The 18,979-nt window shown below is 35.8% G+C and overlaps 1 protein-coding gene across 5 annotated transcripts in view; it reads right to left on the bottom strand.

The window, feature by feature from the left end:
• ATG5 (autophagy related 5) overlaps positions 1-18,979 on the bottom strand; it is a 124,832-nt gene that overhangs the window by 44,263 nt on the left and 61,590 nt on the right. For all 5 annotated transcript variants that reach the window (XM_041760301.1, XM_041760304.1, XM_041760305.1 and 2 more), the window contains one exon: positions 8,391-8,485. In XM_041760301.1, the coding sequence (XP_041616235.1) occupies positions 8,391-8,485 (95 nt within the window). The remainder of the gene's footprint in view (positions 1-8,390; positions 8,486-18,979) is intronic.

Raw genomic sequence — 18,979 nt, 5'->3', positions numbered from 1 at the left:
ATGAACTTTGAGGACAGTACGCTAAGTGAGATAAGCAAGTCATGTACATGAGAAACACTATGATTTCACTTACATGAGGTACCTAGGGTAGTTAAATTTGGAGCTGTTGTTTAATGGGTACAGAGTTTCAGTTTTGCAACATGAAGATGTTTTATTTATTTATTTTTAAGATTTTATTTATTCATGAGAGACACACAGAGAGAAAGAGGCAGAGATACAGTTAGAGGGAGAAGCAGGCTCCATGCAAAGAGCCCAACATGGGACTCGATCCTTGGTCTCCAGGATCACACCCTAGGCTAAAGACAGCACTAAACCGCTGAGCCAACCAGGCTGCCCAACGTGAAGACGTTTTAACACTACTGAAATATACACTTAAAGAGAGTTAAGACAGTATATTACATATATATTTTGCCACAAACATTTTTTTTTTAAATTGAGGAAAGGTACTAAAAATAACTCAAAAAAAATTAAGTAACATACATTCAGCTGTAGAACAGAGAATATTTAAATTGTACCTCATTAAAGATAATAAAATGTCTCTGCACAGGGCAGCCCCAGTGGCCCAGCGGTTTAGCACCGCCTTTAGCCCAGGGTGTGATCCTGGAGACCGAGGATCGAGTCCCACCTCGGGCTCCCTGCATGGAGCCTGCTTCTCCCTCTGCCTGTGTCTCTGCCTCTCTCTATGTGTCTATCATGAATAATAAATAAAATCTTTAAAAATATAAAATAAAATATCTCCACACAGTTAAAAATACATTACAAATTATTCCATGTTTCTTTTTGAAATGACTGAAAAGCAAAATTAAAAGCAATAATATTCAGTTTACCACCCAGTAAGTCCCTGTTCTTTTTCTCTGGCCTCTTCTGCTACATGTTATTGCAAGATACCAACTAAAATGGAAAACAATGAAAGAACAGAGTCGCAATTTCTCACCCGAACTGCCACAAGCTCAGTGTCCTAATAAACACTGCCATAATTTGCCACACATTTCTATTGTTCTCACTTTTCAAAATTCATAAACCAGCATTTCTGAAAACAAACAATCTAAAATTTTGACTCCTTCTTCAGTCTTAAGAAGTGCCAAGTTAATCTTGGACATCATTTTCACTTTGTTAGAAAACAAGCATTAAATATCAGCTTCATGTTTTTGTTTAAAACTAAAAATAACAAGTTAGGTTGCTCCTTAAGAGGATTCTTTTTTATTTATAACCTCTAGAATAACATACAGAACAAAGAAGGTGTTTAAGTAATCTTTACTGAATAAATACAAATGGATATTCAGATTACTAAAAATCTCCAGAAGATAAAAAGAAAACTCCTTAATATGGTCTAACCCTTTTATTTACAACCATATTTTCCCCCAGCTCTGTGCTGAAGACTTACAATGTCCCCTCTCCCTACAAAGCTCTTCTCATCACTCTTTGCCTTCCTTAATTCCACCCATCTGTTGACTCTTCAAGAGACAGAACACTTCACCAACAAAGCTTTTTCTGTCCTCCCAAACTAGATCAAATTTTCCTTAGAGGATTTAGTTTTTTGTTGTATTATATACCTCTGCTTTTTTTTTTTTTGAAAAAAAATTTTTTTTAATTTTTATTTATTTATGATAGTCACAGAGAGAGAGAGAGAGAGAGAGGCAGAGACACAGGCAGAGGGAGAAGCAGGCTCCATGCACCGGGAGCCTGATGTGGGATTCGATCCCGGGTCTCCAGGATCGTGCCCTGGGCCAAAGGCAAGCGCCAAACCACTGCGCCACCCAGGGACCCCTATACCTCTGCTTCTTAAACACCAATCTTTCATAGTGATGATTTTACATTTGTTTGTATGCTTAGCTTGATTAGTTTCTTTCTACCTCTAAACTACAAGCTCTGTAAAGGGTGATGTATGATATTAATCAACATTTATATCCCACATACATGGCACAGGGCATGGCATGCAAATATCTATGAGTCAATGAACTTGCTGAATGAATGAATGAATGAACTTTCCTTGCACGAAGTATATTGGCAACATAACATTTATGAATCCATTGCTTCTTGAAAGACACAACAAAATGTGTCTAATTTTCACTCAAAAACCTAAATACCAATGCCTGAGGACTTCATGGTCACTTTACAAATCTTTTTAACAGATACCCTCATTCACCATCTGTTTACTTGTGCTATTCTAAATAACGTTAAGGTTACATTTCTGAAACACTTTCTGCCATCAACCTCATCTCTAGAATACTGGCTAGTATGAAGCACCTGGATTTCAGGAACACAGACTCGAAACTCATATGCCAAACTAAACTGTTATGTAAATGACAGAAATGACACATTTTGGTCTATAATGGATCTCTAGACTACTTTTGTACCTATTTTACTTGTACCACTAAGTTTGTCGCTAGATTATAGTCATTTTGAGCCCATGCAATCAAAGTACAAATGAAAAACAACTGAAATTTTCCAACAATCTGAACAAAAGGCAGCCTTATAGAGTCCCCTTATAGAGTCCCCCTTAGAGAGGTCTTTTAGGTTTCTATCAATTTATTTGGTCAAGGTGGACTTCACTTTATATGATAATTATGTCCTGAAAATTCTGTAAACTTAATTGTACTTTGTAAGTCTCACCTAGCTCTGATTTCTGGTCTTTCACATTTCATTTGTGTGCCCCTGAGCAAGTAACTTAAAATCCCTCAGCTTCAGTTTCCTCATATGTAAAATGAGACAGTGATCTCTTCTACAGTGGTTCTGAGGCTTTAAAAAATGAAATGGGCCTGTCTTAAGGATGCACAGTGCCCCTTCCTTTTCACATCCCTTGCTACACAAAAATATTATGATTCTTCAACAAAAAATATTTTGGTAAAAATGATGTCTTTCTTTTATCTTAATAAACCTAGATTTTTCAGGTTCTGCTTAAATTTATTACTAATTTAAGGTCTCAAATAGCACAGAAATTTATATCTATTATAGTAAAGAAATGAAAGGTGCAGATTCATTAAAATACTGCGTAAATAAAAGCTATACTTAATGGAATATCCTAACCATACAAACTAATCTGCTGTAAAGGAGTCAGTGACAGAAACCTGCATTACCCTTTAGACCATATAATTAGGAAAAAAGGAAAGCAGAGCCCACCTTCCTTTGGTCAAGGCATGAATGAAGATTGAAAAATACAAAATAGAGAAATGGACAGGAATGGCCTAAGTAAGGAAATGGGCAAAAACTAAGACTCCTAAATTTTTATATTGCAGCAAGTTCTTTTCTAAGAGGCCCCACCTGGCAGCCACATTTTGTCAAGCAAATTTGAAGAATTCTCTAGCTTCCCACTTTCAATCTAATTATAGAACTTTATAAAACCATTTTCTCTTTCACACACACATTCTCTCTTTTCCCTCCCCCCTCACATTCAATCTCTCTGAATCCTTCTCTGTTGTAATGCTACAATGAGAGGTATGAACACATCTGACAATTTTTCCCAGAACATAATGACAAACCTGAAAAGAACATCTCTGCTCTGTACATCTGCACCATCATTCTAACAATAATAACCCTTACACAGTAAATGATGATTTCCCTAGAGGAGCTTAAAGTATGCACAGTATAGAAACTATTAGTCAAGTACACATGTCAAAACCTACCTATTCACAAGTGAGTGCTAGGAGGTATAAAGCTCAAAATAGTTTTGAAACTCCTCTTTGGGGAATGTCTTTGGTTTGTGTTATATTTTATTTAACTAAATTCCAAAATAAGCTACTTTGCTAGGATCTGGGAATGATGCATTATAGTAGGTTACTATGGAGCTCATGGTACAACAAAATAGCCCCCAATCAACTACTTAAGACAGATGGAATGATTCAATGATTTAACAAATATTCACAAATGCCTACTACATGCTAGGTACTTTTCTAGACCCTGGACACACACATATGAACCAAACAATTACCCTGCCTTCATAAAAAAGATAAACCGCCTTCATTTTGAGAAGTGACTGAAATTCATACAGCATCATAAAGCGATACTATAAAGGAAAAGACTGTGTTTGTTGTAAAAACTATACATTGCTCTTAAGTCAGGAGTTTTAAAATGTTTTTATAGAAGTGTCACTGATAGAATTATATAAACCTGTAATATGGCTCCTTCGAAGAAAAACTTTAACCAGATGCATAAATTTACTCAGTCACACCTCTTTCATTTTATGGATGAAGAAACAAGGCCCTAGCCAGGCTGAGTAACCTGCTGTGGATGCACAGCTTGACAATGTCAGCCCTCCCACAGAGCCCTGGAGGCCCTCCCTTCTAGCTCAGCGCTCTTTCCAGGAAACACAACTCCCCCCCCCCCCCCCCCCCCCCCCCCGCAAGGACAGGTGCTTTAGCCTTTATGTCTCCAATATTTCCCAACCTTCTCAACTCAATGAGGTTTATGTGTAGTCACAAACTATCAGAGTAGGAAACAGAAGCAGAAAAAGGTCCAAACAATTTTCTACTAAGTGAATATAGCAAAACTGTGATCTTGAGTGATAGCTTTTTCAACCCTTCCCACACTTCTAGCTCTTTTTCATTTTCTCCTGCTCTTCTCCCTTCATTTTAATTTATTTTTTTCAAGATTTGAGAGACAGAGAGAAGACACATGTGTGTGGGTGGGAAGGGACAGAGGGAGAGAAAGAACCTCCAGCATATTCCCTGCTGAGCAAGGAGCCTTGAACACAGGGCTGGATCCCAGGATCCTGAGGTCTTGACCTGAGCAGAAATCAAGAGTCAGACGCTTAACCAACTGAGCCACCTAGGTGCACCTTAGTTAATTTTAAAAGTGTTTTGTTTTCTTTAACTACTACAGTAGCACTATCCTATTAAAGTCATCATACATTTAAATCCAAGGAAAATTGTTAGCTTTTTCAGTTTGGGATTACTTAACTATACAGTTTATTTTTAAGCTTTAACATTATAAGATCTTTGGTGCTTTTAATCTCCTATTAATTTAATACCTTAAATTAAGTAATTATGAAGCACTCACAGTATATAAAAGACTGTGCTCAATCCTACTACACTGATTTTTTTTTTTAATCCAGTCTTGCCTTCAAAGATATCACTAGCATTTTAAGGGTATTACTGCATCCAGAATTGAAGCTAGATCAAGAACTATCTAACTTGGGCAAAGCACCTGAATCTGTCCAGATAGAGAGGTGACTTTCAAACTGCCAAGCCTCAGAGAAGAGGGGTCAAGCCACCTGAGCCGAACCCACCTGTCCCCACACAACCCCCCCTTCCAAGCTTGGCCCTAACGTGGGTTGCTGCTTAAAAACCATTTCTGAGGGGCACATGGGTAGCTCAGTCGGTAAAGCATGCAACTCTTGACCTCAAGATATATATTTGAAATGCACTCAGAAAACTTAAGGACTGTTCTGAAATTCTATCATAACCTGATACTGTTTGTAATACATACTTTAACCACCAATATCTGTGTCAGTGATGGTGAAGACACAGATTCTCTCTTTGAGATTTGTGAAGAATCTTACTCACTGTAAGTATTATGCTTAGTCCACAAAATCTGGCTCCATTTTAGCTTTTCTCTGTGGAATAACTAAAGCATATCACTAGTGAATCTAGCTCTGTAAAAGTTTCTTTTATAGAATGCACACCTAGGTAGTCAGTACAGAGGCATCTAATGTGAGATCCTCCTTCTTTCAATACAACTAGGCTTCCTGCCAGCTTTCTTTCTCACATCATTTTATGCAACTATAGGAACCATTCTACTTGCCCATTGTCAAACAACAGTTTTTAAAACTGTTGCACTCCTCTCTTTTTAGCAGATGGCTTTATTCCTTGCTACACAGAAAACACTGAGGCTTTCTCACATGGGTAACAACAATTTTTCTCCTCCTTTTCCTTAACAGTTCTCTGCAAACCTCTCCTCTGCTGGGTTAACCTTTCCTGTTAATCCCAATCCCCAAATGCTTTGCTCTATCAATTCGTTTCCTTCTTATCTGATAAACACATTCTTCCATAAAATAACCTAAAAATCTTTTCAGTCCCTAGTCTTCCCCATTGTTTCATCTAATTCTTCATTATACTGTGGATGATCCATGGCCTATAATTCATTGTCTTTAGCTACTGTAGAGTAACATGTTACGAAGCAGCTTTATGAAAACTATATTTTTACTATGGGTAAGTTATAAAAAAAAATATTGCCCTACTCCTTGTAAATGAAGCCATATGAGAAATTTCTTTCCTATGCAATGCCCAAGAAAGTTTAGCTTTCCCTAATAACCTAGAAGGTTTTCTCCTTATGAATAGTGAAAAAAAAAGTATTACCACTTTTCCCCTGCTCTAGCTACAAGAATGCTCAGGGTCAAATCTGTAGGTCAATTTTAATAAATCGGAGTATCTCACTCATTCATAATTTATATAATTTCATGCTGAGTTTCCATTTTTTATTTTCAGTGGTTCTGATTTTAAATTCTGTTATTATAAATTCTTATAAATTACTCAGATTTTTCAAATGTGGCTTTGACTTTAAATTCTTTTGTTTTCTCATTATGTATTTGTGTAAATTGCCTCAGATTCTTCATAATACAAGATTATGTATAAATAAATATGCTGTGGTATTTCCTAAATTTTTTTAAAATTTTATTTATTTATGATAGTCACAGAGAGAGAGAGAGAGAGAGAGAGAGGCAGAGACACAGGCAGAGGGAGAAGCAGGCTCCATGCACCGGGAGCCTGATGTGGGATTTGATCCCGGGTCTCCAGGATCGCGCCCTGGGCCAAAGACAGGCGCTAAACCGCTGCGCCACCCAGGGATCCCTGCTGTGGTATTTCCAAACTCACTGTATAATATCTGTGGTTAAAAAGACTTGTAGAATTAAAAAAAAAAAAAGCAGAGAATGTGGCTAATTAGGTCGGCTCTTGTTCAAATAGGAATTTTTCTCATATTATTTCTATTGTACTTATTATGAATCCATGATCTAAAAATAGTCTTATCTGCCATTATGTTAATGAAATCAATGAAAACAAACCTTATTTAAATCAGGAACACTTTTCATTCTTCGAGTATACTGAGATTTTTATTTATTTGCTTTCAGGTACACAATCTGTTTTCCTCTTTAATACAGTTATGTAATGAATGCCTCTATAAAAGATTTTTTAAATTACTATCTAGGTAACTATGTGTAAAGACTGTGGGATACTGAAAGTGGTTACAATGGGAATTTATGACACAATCTCTCTGAGATTGAATGTAAATTCTGCTAGATTAGAGCCCATGTCTGTGATATTATGTTTCCAATTCCTATTCTCAACTGCTTTTTCAAGATCATAGGTAACTTATTTTCTGGAATACCATTCACTTAACAAGTATTTACAAAGTATTTGCTATATGTAAAGCACTTAGGAGTTTTAAAGTACTCTACAGAAACAGGAGTTTCTTTACCCCAGGAAAGTTTGCTATAAGGAGAGTTCTATTTATCTATTTTGTTTTACAACACTAAAGACTCACCATTTAAAACAAATACATCAGTTCTCTTTATTTGTGGTAGCTACATTTTGTAAAGTCACTGCAAACACTGAATTAGCAATTACTGAGTCACTGTTCCTGGGGGAAATAACAGGGTTGGGTTACTGTGTGTCTCTGGTCACATGTTCTTCAACTGATAGATACATAACCTTGTTTTATGTGTGTTGTTCCTTTTGATTTTTATTTATTTACTTACTTATATATTTATTTAGAGTCACAGCATGCGCACATGTGCATGGGGAAGGTAGAGGGAGAGAGATAATCTCAAGAAGGCTCCATGCCCAGTGTGGAGCTTGACTAGGACTTGATCTCACAATCCTGAGATCATGACCTAAGCCGATCAAGAATCAAGATACAAGAGTCAGACATTCAACTGACTGAGCCACCCAGGCGCCCCATATGTGCATTTCTTTTTAAAGATGGCACTTCAGCACTACTCTTGGGAGCCATTTTGAACAACAAAATCATCAAAAAAACATGAAAAGTATAGCACTAAACAGACTTGGAGAAGTCACTTGTTTATAGTAAGAGTGGAGAAACAAGAAGGTACAGCATTGCTGAAAAATGTGCATTTTGGAGAAATCAAATTTTCTGTAGCTCTGCATATGTCCATGAGAGCACTGCTGAGTACTGACTATGGAGTTACAAATAAATTGTAGAAAGCAAGCAAAACTGCAAATACAGAATCTGCAAATAATGAGGATCAACTGTATATGAGTCAAATATTTCAGCATAGTCCCTGACTTGATTATCACCAAAAGACAGAAATCTGGAAAGCCCTAACAAATATTCTTCAGTTACTATGCAAATCTAAAAAGTTTTGGACTATACTACTTCATGAAGTAAGATGTCTAAAGCATTTATAAGTTGGTATTGCTAAAAATATTATTTCCTACCTGATATATTCTAAAAGGGATATAACGAAATCCATTTTCTTCTGCAGGATATTCCATGAGTTTCCGGTTGATGGCCCAAAATTGGTCAAATCTGTCTGTAATGATAAATTATCTGTTATTTAAAATGAACATTATAATTTAAAACCTCAAAAAAAAAAAATAAAAAAGAAAAAAAGAAAAAAATAATTTAAAACCTCACATGAAGAAATAAAAGTTGTTAAACATCCTCTTCGACGTTTTTGAAAAAGCTTCATTTGTATATTATTCTTAAACTTATCTTTCCATAACTAAACATAAAGCAAAATATAAAATAAGCATTTCTACATTATTGCCCCTACTTCTTAGATATTTGCATAGACATTTCATCTCATAAGAGAAACCCTGAACAGATATGACTACTTGTGTCATCAAGACAAAAAACATCAGACAGGGATGAATGTCTAGATTCTTTGTCCTATTCCTACTGTCTAAACAATAAAAGGACAGCTTCAAGTGATCTAAACTTTAACCAGAACTTATTTCAAGAAAATCAAAACACTAAATACAACAAATATTAAGTAGCAAAAAAGACAAAACTACAGGAAAGGGTTTGAAGGAAATGTGGAATGGACACTTAAGCAGTAATTATCAATTGTAGCTTAATCTCAGTGACTAAATAACTCCTTTTTAAATTTTTCAGGCTCAATTAAAAAGAAACCAATTTATCTGGTAACTGTTTAACTGCCATATGGTACTATGTTTTCAGAAACTGTCAAACTGTTTTCCAAAGAGGATGTATCACTTTACACTCCCATCAGCAATGTACAAGGATTCTAACTTGTCCACATCCATGTCTACAATTGTTACTGCCTTTTTTTTTTTTTAAGATTTGCTTATTTATTTTGGAGAGAAATACACACAAGTGGGGGAGGGGCAGTGGGGAGGAACAGAGAGAGGGGGAGAAAATCCTCAAGCAGACTCCTCACCAAACATAGAGTCCAATGTGAGGCTTGATTCCAGGACCCCAAGATCAGGACCTGAGCCAAAATCAAGAGTTGGTGGCTTCATGGACTGTGCCACCGAAGCACCTCTCCATCCTTTTTATTAGAGGTACACTAGTGGGTCTGAAATGTTATCTCCTTATGTTTTGTTTTGTTTTTTTTTAAGATTTATTCATTTGAGAGAAAGAGCGAGAGTATGAGAGTGGGGTGAGGGGTAGAGAAAGGATCTCCAGCAGACTGCACTGAGTGTTGAGCCTCATTTGAGGCTTGATCTCAAGATCCTGAGATCACAACCTGAGCCAAAATCAAAAGTAGTTGGATGCCCAGTTGATTGAACCACTCAGGAACCCCTCTCTTAATGGTTTTGACTAGCATTTCTCTAATGAGAAACTATGTTGAGCATCTTTTAATTTGTTTACTGGCCATTTATATATTTATTTTGGTGAAATGTCTATCAAATCCTTTGTCTCCTTTCTAAGTGTGTTGTCGTTTTTACTGCTAAGATTTTTTTTTTTTAATGTATTCTGGTCACAAGCCCCTTACTGATAAATCTCTACAATATTTTTTCCCGTTCTGTTGTTTTTTAGCTTAACTCCTTTTTGATTTACCCAGAATCCAATCTTAAAATTATTTTTTATACTTAGTAATTTATTTCAGAATCAAATCTCTGTAAAGGACATGAATAGCACCAGAATTTCAGATCAGCTTGGTATTAAATCACATTCCCTACTTCTAGACTCATCTCAATCCAAATTACTGCCAGTGTATTGATACCGCTTAGGTCACCATAATCATATAAAAGAATAAACTTTAGTTATTTCTTCTATCCCTGTCCTAGAAGACTGTGACAGTCTCTAGCCCTTCTCTACGCTCATCCTCGACTTCAATCTGGGAGTTCATATTGTATCAGAACTGGCAGGATAGGTAATTCAGAATCCAGTTAGTCTAGTGTAATGTCACAGATGATAACAAAGTCCTAAGTTGTTAAGAGTTTCATGAAGAACTAAGACCAGACTCAGTCTTCTGATTCAAAGCCCACAACCGTTTTCAACAGTTGCAACCACAAAATTGCATCTTAATGCTAAGGGTAGCTCCTTTAACCACAGACCTTTCATATATGAATCAATTATTCTCTCAATGCTTTTTAAAAAGTATCTTTCTATCATCAAGTATCAAGCAAGAATGTGATAGCTAAATAAAATTATTCTTCATGATACCTCAAATTTTACTCACTGTCTCACCATCAAATCTCTAGCATCTACCAAAGTGCATGCATAACATATGTTCTTAAGTCAAAGAATGAACAAGAAAATACTACATATATAACTTTTGAGAACATTTTTGGTTCCAATCCTAGGTATGCTACAAAATAGCTACATGACTAGAAACAAATCAACTGAAAACTAATTCACTTATAAAAGAAATAAAGAGGTTCAATTAAATAGTTCCTAATACGTCTTCCAAAACCAAAATTTTATAATTGAGACATCCTCTTTTATTAAAATGGCATTTGCAAAACCACAAGCAAATCTTTATTTATTTATTAGAAGATTTTATTTATTCATGAGAGACATCAAGAGAGAGAGGCAGAGACATAGGCAGAGAGAGAAGCAAGCTCCATGTAAGGAGCCCAATGTGGGACTTGATCCCGGCCCTGAGCCAAAGGCAGACACTCAACCGCTGAGCTACCTAGGCGTCCCACAAATCTTTATTACGAGACAGAACCAGATTGTTTTTAATAGTGTTTTTTAAAAGCAGTTCTTAACCAGAAGAGATTTATGCTCATCAGTGGGTCTGGAGACATTTTTGGTTGTCACAACTGTTTATGTGTGATACTAGCATCTAGTGAGTAGAGGCCAGGTATGCTGCCAAACATACATATGTGCCAAACATATGCAAAGAACAACTCCCCACAACCAAGAATTATCTGACCCAAAATGTCAGTAAGGCTAAAGGAAAGGAAGCAAACACAAATGATAAGCACAGAAAGGTAATTAGTAAAAAGTTTTTATACACCTGAATGGCAAAAAAGATAAAACTGGAAAAAGAATCATTGTGCCCATTATCAATTTAATGACTCTTAGCTTCAAATTCACCCTTTAATATATGTCCTGCCATAACAGACACAATTGAAGCATTTCTTTTTTTGCTTTCTTTGAGAGAAACAGAGAGACGTGCGTGCACATGCGGGTGTGCACACATGTGAACTGCAGTGGAGAGGGGCAGAGGGAGAGAATCTTAAGCAGCTCCATGCCCAGCATGGAGCCCAATGTGAGGCTCGATCGCATGACTCTGAGATCAGATGCTTAGCTGAATGAACCACCCAGGTGCTCCTGAAGCATTTCTATTCTTACAACTACATTACGCTTTCTCAGTAGAAGGCGAAAAGGACAGTGCAGGGAAAAAGAGGCTCCTGTTTGTACAGGCCCACTGAAGACGCCTAGACTGTTAGCCCCTGATTTTCTCAGGAGGCCTACGTGGGTGGCTTACCTGCAACTTCCCATACAGCTGCCACACCCTCCACATGCCCAGGCCATTTGTTGCTGGTGTCCTGCATTCCAGGTTGTCCTGACTGCCCAGTGACTGAAGACTGGCTACAGTCTGGGCAAAAGAGTGAATTTCTGTACTAATCGAGTGGACTGAACTGTATCTTCTCCAACAAGTTCTAAATCCAGCCCTGGACAGAAGATGACGTTTAGTATGACTTTCCTCCCTTAGCCCTAGAGTATCATTTGCAGTTTTCTTACATCTTATAGTCACACTTTTATCAGAGTTTAATAATACTTCATATGAAACTTACCCCATTTAACCCTCTGTGTGGTTTCTATCTCCTAACTGGACCCAGTCTGATACAACTATGTTTAAAGGGAATAAAGACATAATAAAAGACTGTATTAATAGTAGCTTTCAATTTTCTTATAAAACTGTTATGGGGATCCCTGGGTGGCGCAGCGGTTTGGCGCCTGCCTTTGGCCCAGGGCGCGATCCTGGAGACCCGGGATCGAATCCCATATCAGGCTCCCGGTGCATGGAGCCTGCTTCTCCCTCCGCCTGTGTCTCTGCCTCTCTCTCTCTCTCTGTGACTATCATAAATAAATAAAAAATTAAAAAAAATAAATAAATTCTTTAAAAAAATAAAAAATAAAAAAAATAAAACTGTTATGTTACATAAAACAGGTATTTCCTCAATAATACTTTTTAAAACATTCCAATGAAGAACAATCTAGCTTTTATAAGTCAATGTTATTAACAAGACACAAATAGAAGAATCTAAAGGAAAGCCAGTCCTGAGACTATTTAATCAATCATCTTTCACACTGAATTTTATAATATCAGTATCTCTTCTATCTCCTAGTCAATAACTAAAATAAAATTGGAATTACGATGCTTTACTACCTTCCTATACATTGATGAATCAAGAACATACTGACTTGTTACCAAGCACTACTTTAAATATAACTATGCTCTAAGTTTTATAATTAAGTCAAAAAATTATTTGTTTTATCAGCCATGAAAGCAATACCTACAAGTAAAAGAACCTAAAAAAAAAGTATAATGGTCTTTAGGTGTTTGTTTTTTAAACTATAATTATAAGTAAATATACATCAATTTCAAGAACCTTCACTTTACCTTAGTTCTAATTCTAAAACAAAACAACTAAGTAGGAGAAAATTAAAACTAGCAGTCACTTAGTTTACTCAAAGAATCAGAGAAGGGAAGATAACTTACAACCTTCTTGCCAGAGCTATTAATAATATGACTAATAAGTTGGCTTCTGTTTTTTAAATGTATTCATTTAGAAAGGCTACAAAATTAAGAATCACACAACTGAAAGTAAATCTATTTTTTTAATAAAGATATTAAAAATAGAATTCCTCAAGATCTAGGTGGCCACCAACTTTTCTCTGTTGCTGAATTAAGCTTTTATATTGGTCTCAGAAATTTTTAAAAATTCAGGAAAAAAAATTTTATTTTTAAAAATAAAATATCTCCCTAAGAAGCTTAAGAAATAAAGTTTTCTATTCTTGGTTCCTCACATGGAAAAAAAATGCAAGAAAAAAGTGACAATGTTTAATATATCTCTTCTTCCACTTATGCTTTCTGAGTTAAGAACTCAAGGCAAAATAAATTTTAACATCCTAATGTCACAAACAATGTTTGTGTCTAAAAGCTCCCCAGGTGAGAGAGGACATCTAAGGGACTGCAGGGACTGCTGTTTAGCTTCAGTTCAGCAATGTGGTATTGCTGGCTGGGACCCTCAAAGTTATAGGAAAGGAGATGGCCTCCACATGCAAGCTCCATACACTTCCTAGTCTTTTAACATCTATGATGTCAAACAGATTTATAGCATCCTGAGTGTCAGATTATGACAGCATGTAAAACACAGACTTTAAGCTTTTCTTTGAAAATAGTTGAAAACCACGGCTTCAGAAAATTTTGCATTCATCAACAGTATTATTCAAATCACTACTACAATGGCCTTGTAATATATGTAGTGTTTTGACCAGAGGTTTTCAAAATACATAACAGAAAGTATATCCAATTATAAACCTATTTGAATTAATTTCTTCATATGTAATATGTAAATATCTTTGTAAAGCAAAACAAAAAAATGAATTATTTGGCAGGTTGTCAAATGAAGGTACACTGAGTGTACAAATGAGTGACTTGTACAAATGAGTGACTTGTATTTCAAACTCATTTGTCTTCTAAGTCAAGTCAAATTAAGAGAATCCTAGGGTAATAGGGTGTTCAGCTGAACCATGACAGGGAGCATTCTCTGTGGCAACACATCCACTGGTGCTTGGATGCTGCTCAACAAACTACACCCACCCATTTCTATGAGCCCTTCTCTTTCAGGTTTAAAGTTACTGAGCTATATCTGGTGCGGAGGCCCTACCTAAACCAAAGAAGCCTTTGGAAGGCTTCAGGGCCCCTGAGAATTCATCATGAAGATAGAAGAAAGCAATCCCTAATCCTGCACATAAAAACTCATTTTGGCAGGAGGATTGTACCCTAGGGAATCTGTTGTTTCAATGAATCAAAAGAGTAATAAAACCTCTCAGGATCTCAGGAAAATTTCAACCTGGACTATCAATTGTCTCATAATAAACTGAGAAATGACATTTACTCCTTTGCCCTATAATAGAAGTGCTACCGTCTGGAAAACTGACATCAAGGAAAGTAATTAGGTGCTCCTAAAGTCCTCTGAGATTTCACTGCCCATCAGTTTACTTACTAAACTCTGAGTCATGATTTTTCTTTTCTGTCCCTAGAAAACACCAAGGTCGTTCCCATATCATAGCTTAGAATCCTTGCTTTTCTTATCTTCACATAGCTGCTGCTTTCGCATCATTCAAGTCACAACAGAAGTACCACCACCTCCTCAGTGATCCTCTCAATTCAAACTAAGGCATTGTATTTTCTACATTTTTCGTTATTTGAAATTACCCAATTCACATGTGTAATTATTTCTTGCCTCTCTCCCCAAACTAAACATAGGTTCCCCGAGGGCAAAGCTTTTGTCTTCAGTCCTAGAAAGTTCCTGGCACAAAGTAGATGCTCAATCAATGTTTAAGCAACTAACTAATCGCATGACTGACTGATTTAGGGAATAGGGGAACAACAAGAAGGAATCTCAAATGTAGCATGGCATGGTGGGAAAAGCAGACACTGGGGCCGTACTGCTTGGGTTTGTTTCCTAGCCTTGCCATTTAATAGCCACTGAAGTTTGAGTAAGATACTTTTAAACTTTGTGTTCCAATTTCCTGTATACGGAACTATCTGTAAAATAAAGATATTAATAGTACATTTTCATAAAGTCATTGGAAGAAATAAATTAGTTAATACATGCAAAATACAACAGTATCTGGCACAAACTAAGTACGACAGAGGTGATCTCTTAGGCTGCCTCAAGAGTCAACAAAGGAAGACACTACTAGGCTTCCAGATTCAGCAACAAGGTAAGTGAACTGTCAAAACCAGTATGGGAAAATGGTTCTGCCAAAACCTCATCATCACAAGACTGCTAGAGCATTCAGTTTGGCTCAGGGCCATAGAGTTTACGCCACTCACATCAAATTCTATGTGAATGCTGTCTCCTGAAGTTATGCAACTGAGCGGCCTTTGTTAACCAGGTGGGAAGATTGAGAGCCATAATACAATCCAGCTGCAACACTACACAATACCAAATTCCCTTCATGTCCCCCTTTGCTTCCTCCAACCATTTCAACTACTATATAAGCCCTATCTTCTCATGATGTGTAAATCATTTAGTTACCATTTACCTTCCATCAATTTTGACTGCATTAATCTTCAGAAATGGTGAAGTGAAATAGTGAAATGGCAGGGGCAGGGATGGTAGTCCAAGAACATCTAAGTCAACATCCGAGTCCTCAAGTCTTGGCAGGCTAGTCTGAGTTATTCTTCTATTATCTTTAAGATCTAATAACAATTCCTTCTCAACCCCTCCCTCTCCTAACATGTCTTGAAATATTACAACAGAGAGGGTAAGCATGGTGGAAAAAAAAATGAGGGTTCTTGTTTATATGGGAAAATGAGAGGGTTAGAACTGTTAATACTTTATAGCACAGGTCTATAAACAAGACCAGTAAAAACTGGTTACTTTTATATAAATGGTTTAAAAAAACATTGCTGGAAACTTAAAACTAATCTTACTAGGAATTAGAAAAAGGAGATTGTAAATTTTAATTTCAATATCATAATAACCCATAACTGCAAGTTATAACATCTCTAATGTATTCCAACAGTCAATTCCAGTAATTGACTTTATTTTTAAGTAGACAGAATTCAAGAACTATTCCAGCCAATTAAGAAAACTTTATTTTAAATTTATTTTGAAATTAGGCCAATAATTACATAAAAGGGACTCAAAATTAAAAAATTTCAAGATACTAAAAAAACTATGTGCTCATGCTAAAAATTAAAAAAAAAAACGATCTTCAATTATAATTAAGTCTTCATTTAATCTAAAAGACAATCTTTAAAGTAGCTTTTTTGCCAAACAGAGATTTACAGAGCTGTAGCACAGTGGTAGGCCAAGCCTAATTAACTAAATGCATCCCTGTGTAAATCACCTGTAGATTTATAACCAATAATCTGATTTATTACCTTTCAAAGCTACTGTAAATTGAGAAAATGTTTTTCCTCTTTAGCATAAATTAATTTATCACTTTCCTAAAGTCAGAGGGCCAGAAACAAATGCAACAAGCAGTAAAGCTCATTTTCACTTCAGAGAGTACACTAAAATCCTAAGACAAAACAAAAATCTAATTTAATTTTTGAGAGACGGACAAAAAAAAAGATACTCCATTATATTCATTGTATCTATGCAATGTTTACTACATAGAATATTCTGTCTTTATTCTAATCACACCCTGCACAGTTTTGAGAAAATCCATTACTCACTGACAAATAATGAAGGCTTTAAGAATGGGGAGGGGGGTGGCACTGGGGGACACCAGTGGTCAGGAGACACCATGTGCAATCCAACATTCTTCAGCTTTAGCTGCTCACTTGGATCACCTCAGGAGTTTACAAAAAGAGAAATGCCAGGGACCCACTCCAGACCAATTATTTAGGATGCCTCGGCAACTGTACTTTTTAGAAACTTCCAGATGCTTCTAATATGCAGAGTTAATAACCCTCATATGTAATGGAAAATACAATCATTTTAGAACCAGAGATCTAAGTTCAAATCTTTGTCTCATCTCTTACCAGCTCTGTGAGCTCATTTCTTTGTTTTCAAAGTTGATTGTGTTTATCTAATTCATGTGAGAAATTACTGAAATAACAAATATAGAAATATCTAGGCCTAGGACATCACAAGAATTTAGTAAATGTAACACAATTCCAGGTAAATTCTGTTCTATTTCAAATCCATCTAACCTCTCCATGGTAAGTACAAAAAAAAATCCCTTCACAAAAAGTTCCCAATTTGCAAATGGTTCATACTATGAATTTCCAGTTTAATTTTAGTGAAAGAAGAGAAAAGAAGGGTAAAACAGTTAACAGAAGGAATAGTGTGCTCAAACAAGTTTTTACTTTGTAGGATCTGCATAAAGTTAAATCTATCAAGCTATTTATTTGCTCCTATTTATGTGCCTAATTAAGTACTGGGAGCTGTAGAGAATTAAAGAATAAAACAAGTACACCATACATTCTTTCCTTCACTTAATATGTAGATGGAGAAGCCAAACTGACATACATAACATTATCACTATTTCTAATAGGTCTGATTTGTCCTTTATCTTGCACTGACTGTACTTAATGGGTCAAACTCTCTCCAACCTACCCCATCTCATCAAATGGCAGATAACCAAGTGATGGATGCTTAAAGTAAAAAGCATGTTAAAAGTTAAGCTGGTAAAGAAGTGGTATTAAACAAAACAAACACTGAAGTGAAGCCAGAGTGGAAACTTGTGGTCCTGATTATAGTAAGAACTCAGAGGTGGGTTTATTAGTAATAACATACTTGTACAGAATTTAGCTATTTTCAAAACCCTATCTGGATTTCATATTGCTTGATTATCATAGCAACTTACTAAATAGTTATCATCATTTACACAGGAGGAAACTGAGGTTCAAAGCAGGTAAATTATCTACCAGACATCATCAGGCCAGTAGAGTCTTAGGAATACAATACCATATTCCCAGAAAACTTTCAGTTGTATTTCTATAAATAAAAACACTGCTTGCTTGGTCAAACTCCAAGTTGAGTCAATCCGTGACCTAAAATTAACAGGAATCCATGAATAGAGTAGTCATATTTTCAAAAACCCCAGAGTTCTGGACTTCAAAATTCGTGGAGTGTCAAGTATAATAGTTTAACAAGTCTTGTCTCCTTTCAGTTGTAGATGACAAAACTGAATACACAGCAGTAGGTGCTGCAAAAATAATTACTATTTGCTTCAACATGTTCATTTAAGGCACAATTTTTCAATGAGAACAAGGAGAAATGCAATGTGATAATCAATGGAAAACATCATTCAGTTAGGAACCACTTCTTAAGACAAGGACAATGATGACTGAGACTGGAAAATTCATAGTTCAATTTTTAGCTAAAAATTAATTTATTGTACTTTCATTACCAAAACAAAGTTAATTCTTAAAATTATACACATACCTCAAAAAATAGGGCTCACCCAATATTTTATACATTACATTTTATTATTTCCTATAATGAGTTTATTTTGGACTAAAGACTATTATTTTAAATGTATCCAGTAGCTTTTAGTGATAAGTGATATATACAATGTAATCTACAAAGTAAAAAATTTAATCAGGATTCCTAAGAATCCTAAGGGTAAAAATGAGATTACTAATATCTGAAATTATTCTACCAATGTTTCCCAACTTACTGATTTATAAAACAAATATCCAAATCCCACACGGTATTCTTTTGAATGTAGTAACACCAAAAAATAAGTTATTATAAAAATATTGGTGAGAAAACTTCTAAATGTAAATAAAGCCTTTCCACTTAACTCAGTAAAGCTATGGAATTGTCTTCTTTCTCTTCCTACTTCCTAGATATTAGATTTCCACTGACTGTCCTCTCTCTTCCATCCCATCCTTATATTTTCAGTG

The sequence above is a fragment of the Vulpes lagopus genome, chromosome 1 (assembly GCF_018345385.1).
Source record: "Vulpes lagopus strain Blue_001 chromosome 1, ASM1834538v1, whole genome shotgun sequence".
Lineage (NCBI taxonomy): Eukaryota > Metazoa > Chordata > Mammalia > Carnivora > Canidae > Vulpes > Vulpes lagopus.
Note: the sequence above shows the minus strand (reverse complement) of the source record. Positions and strands in the feature narration are given on the sequence as shown.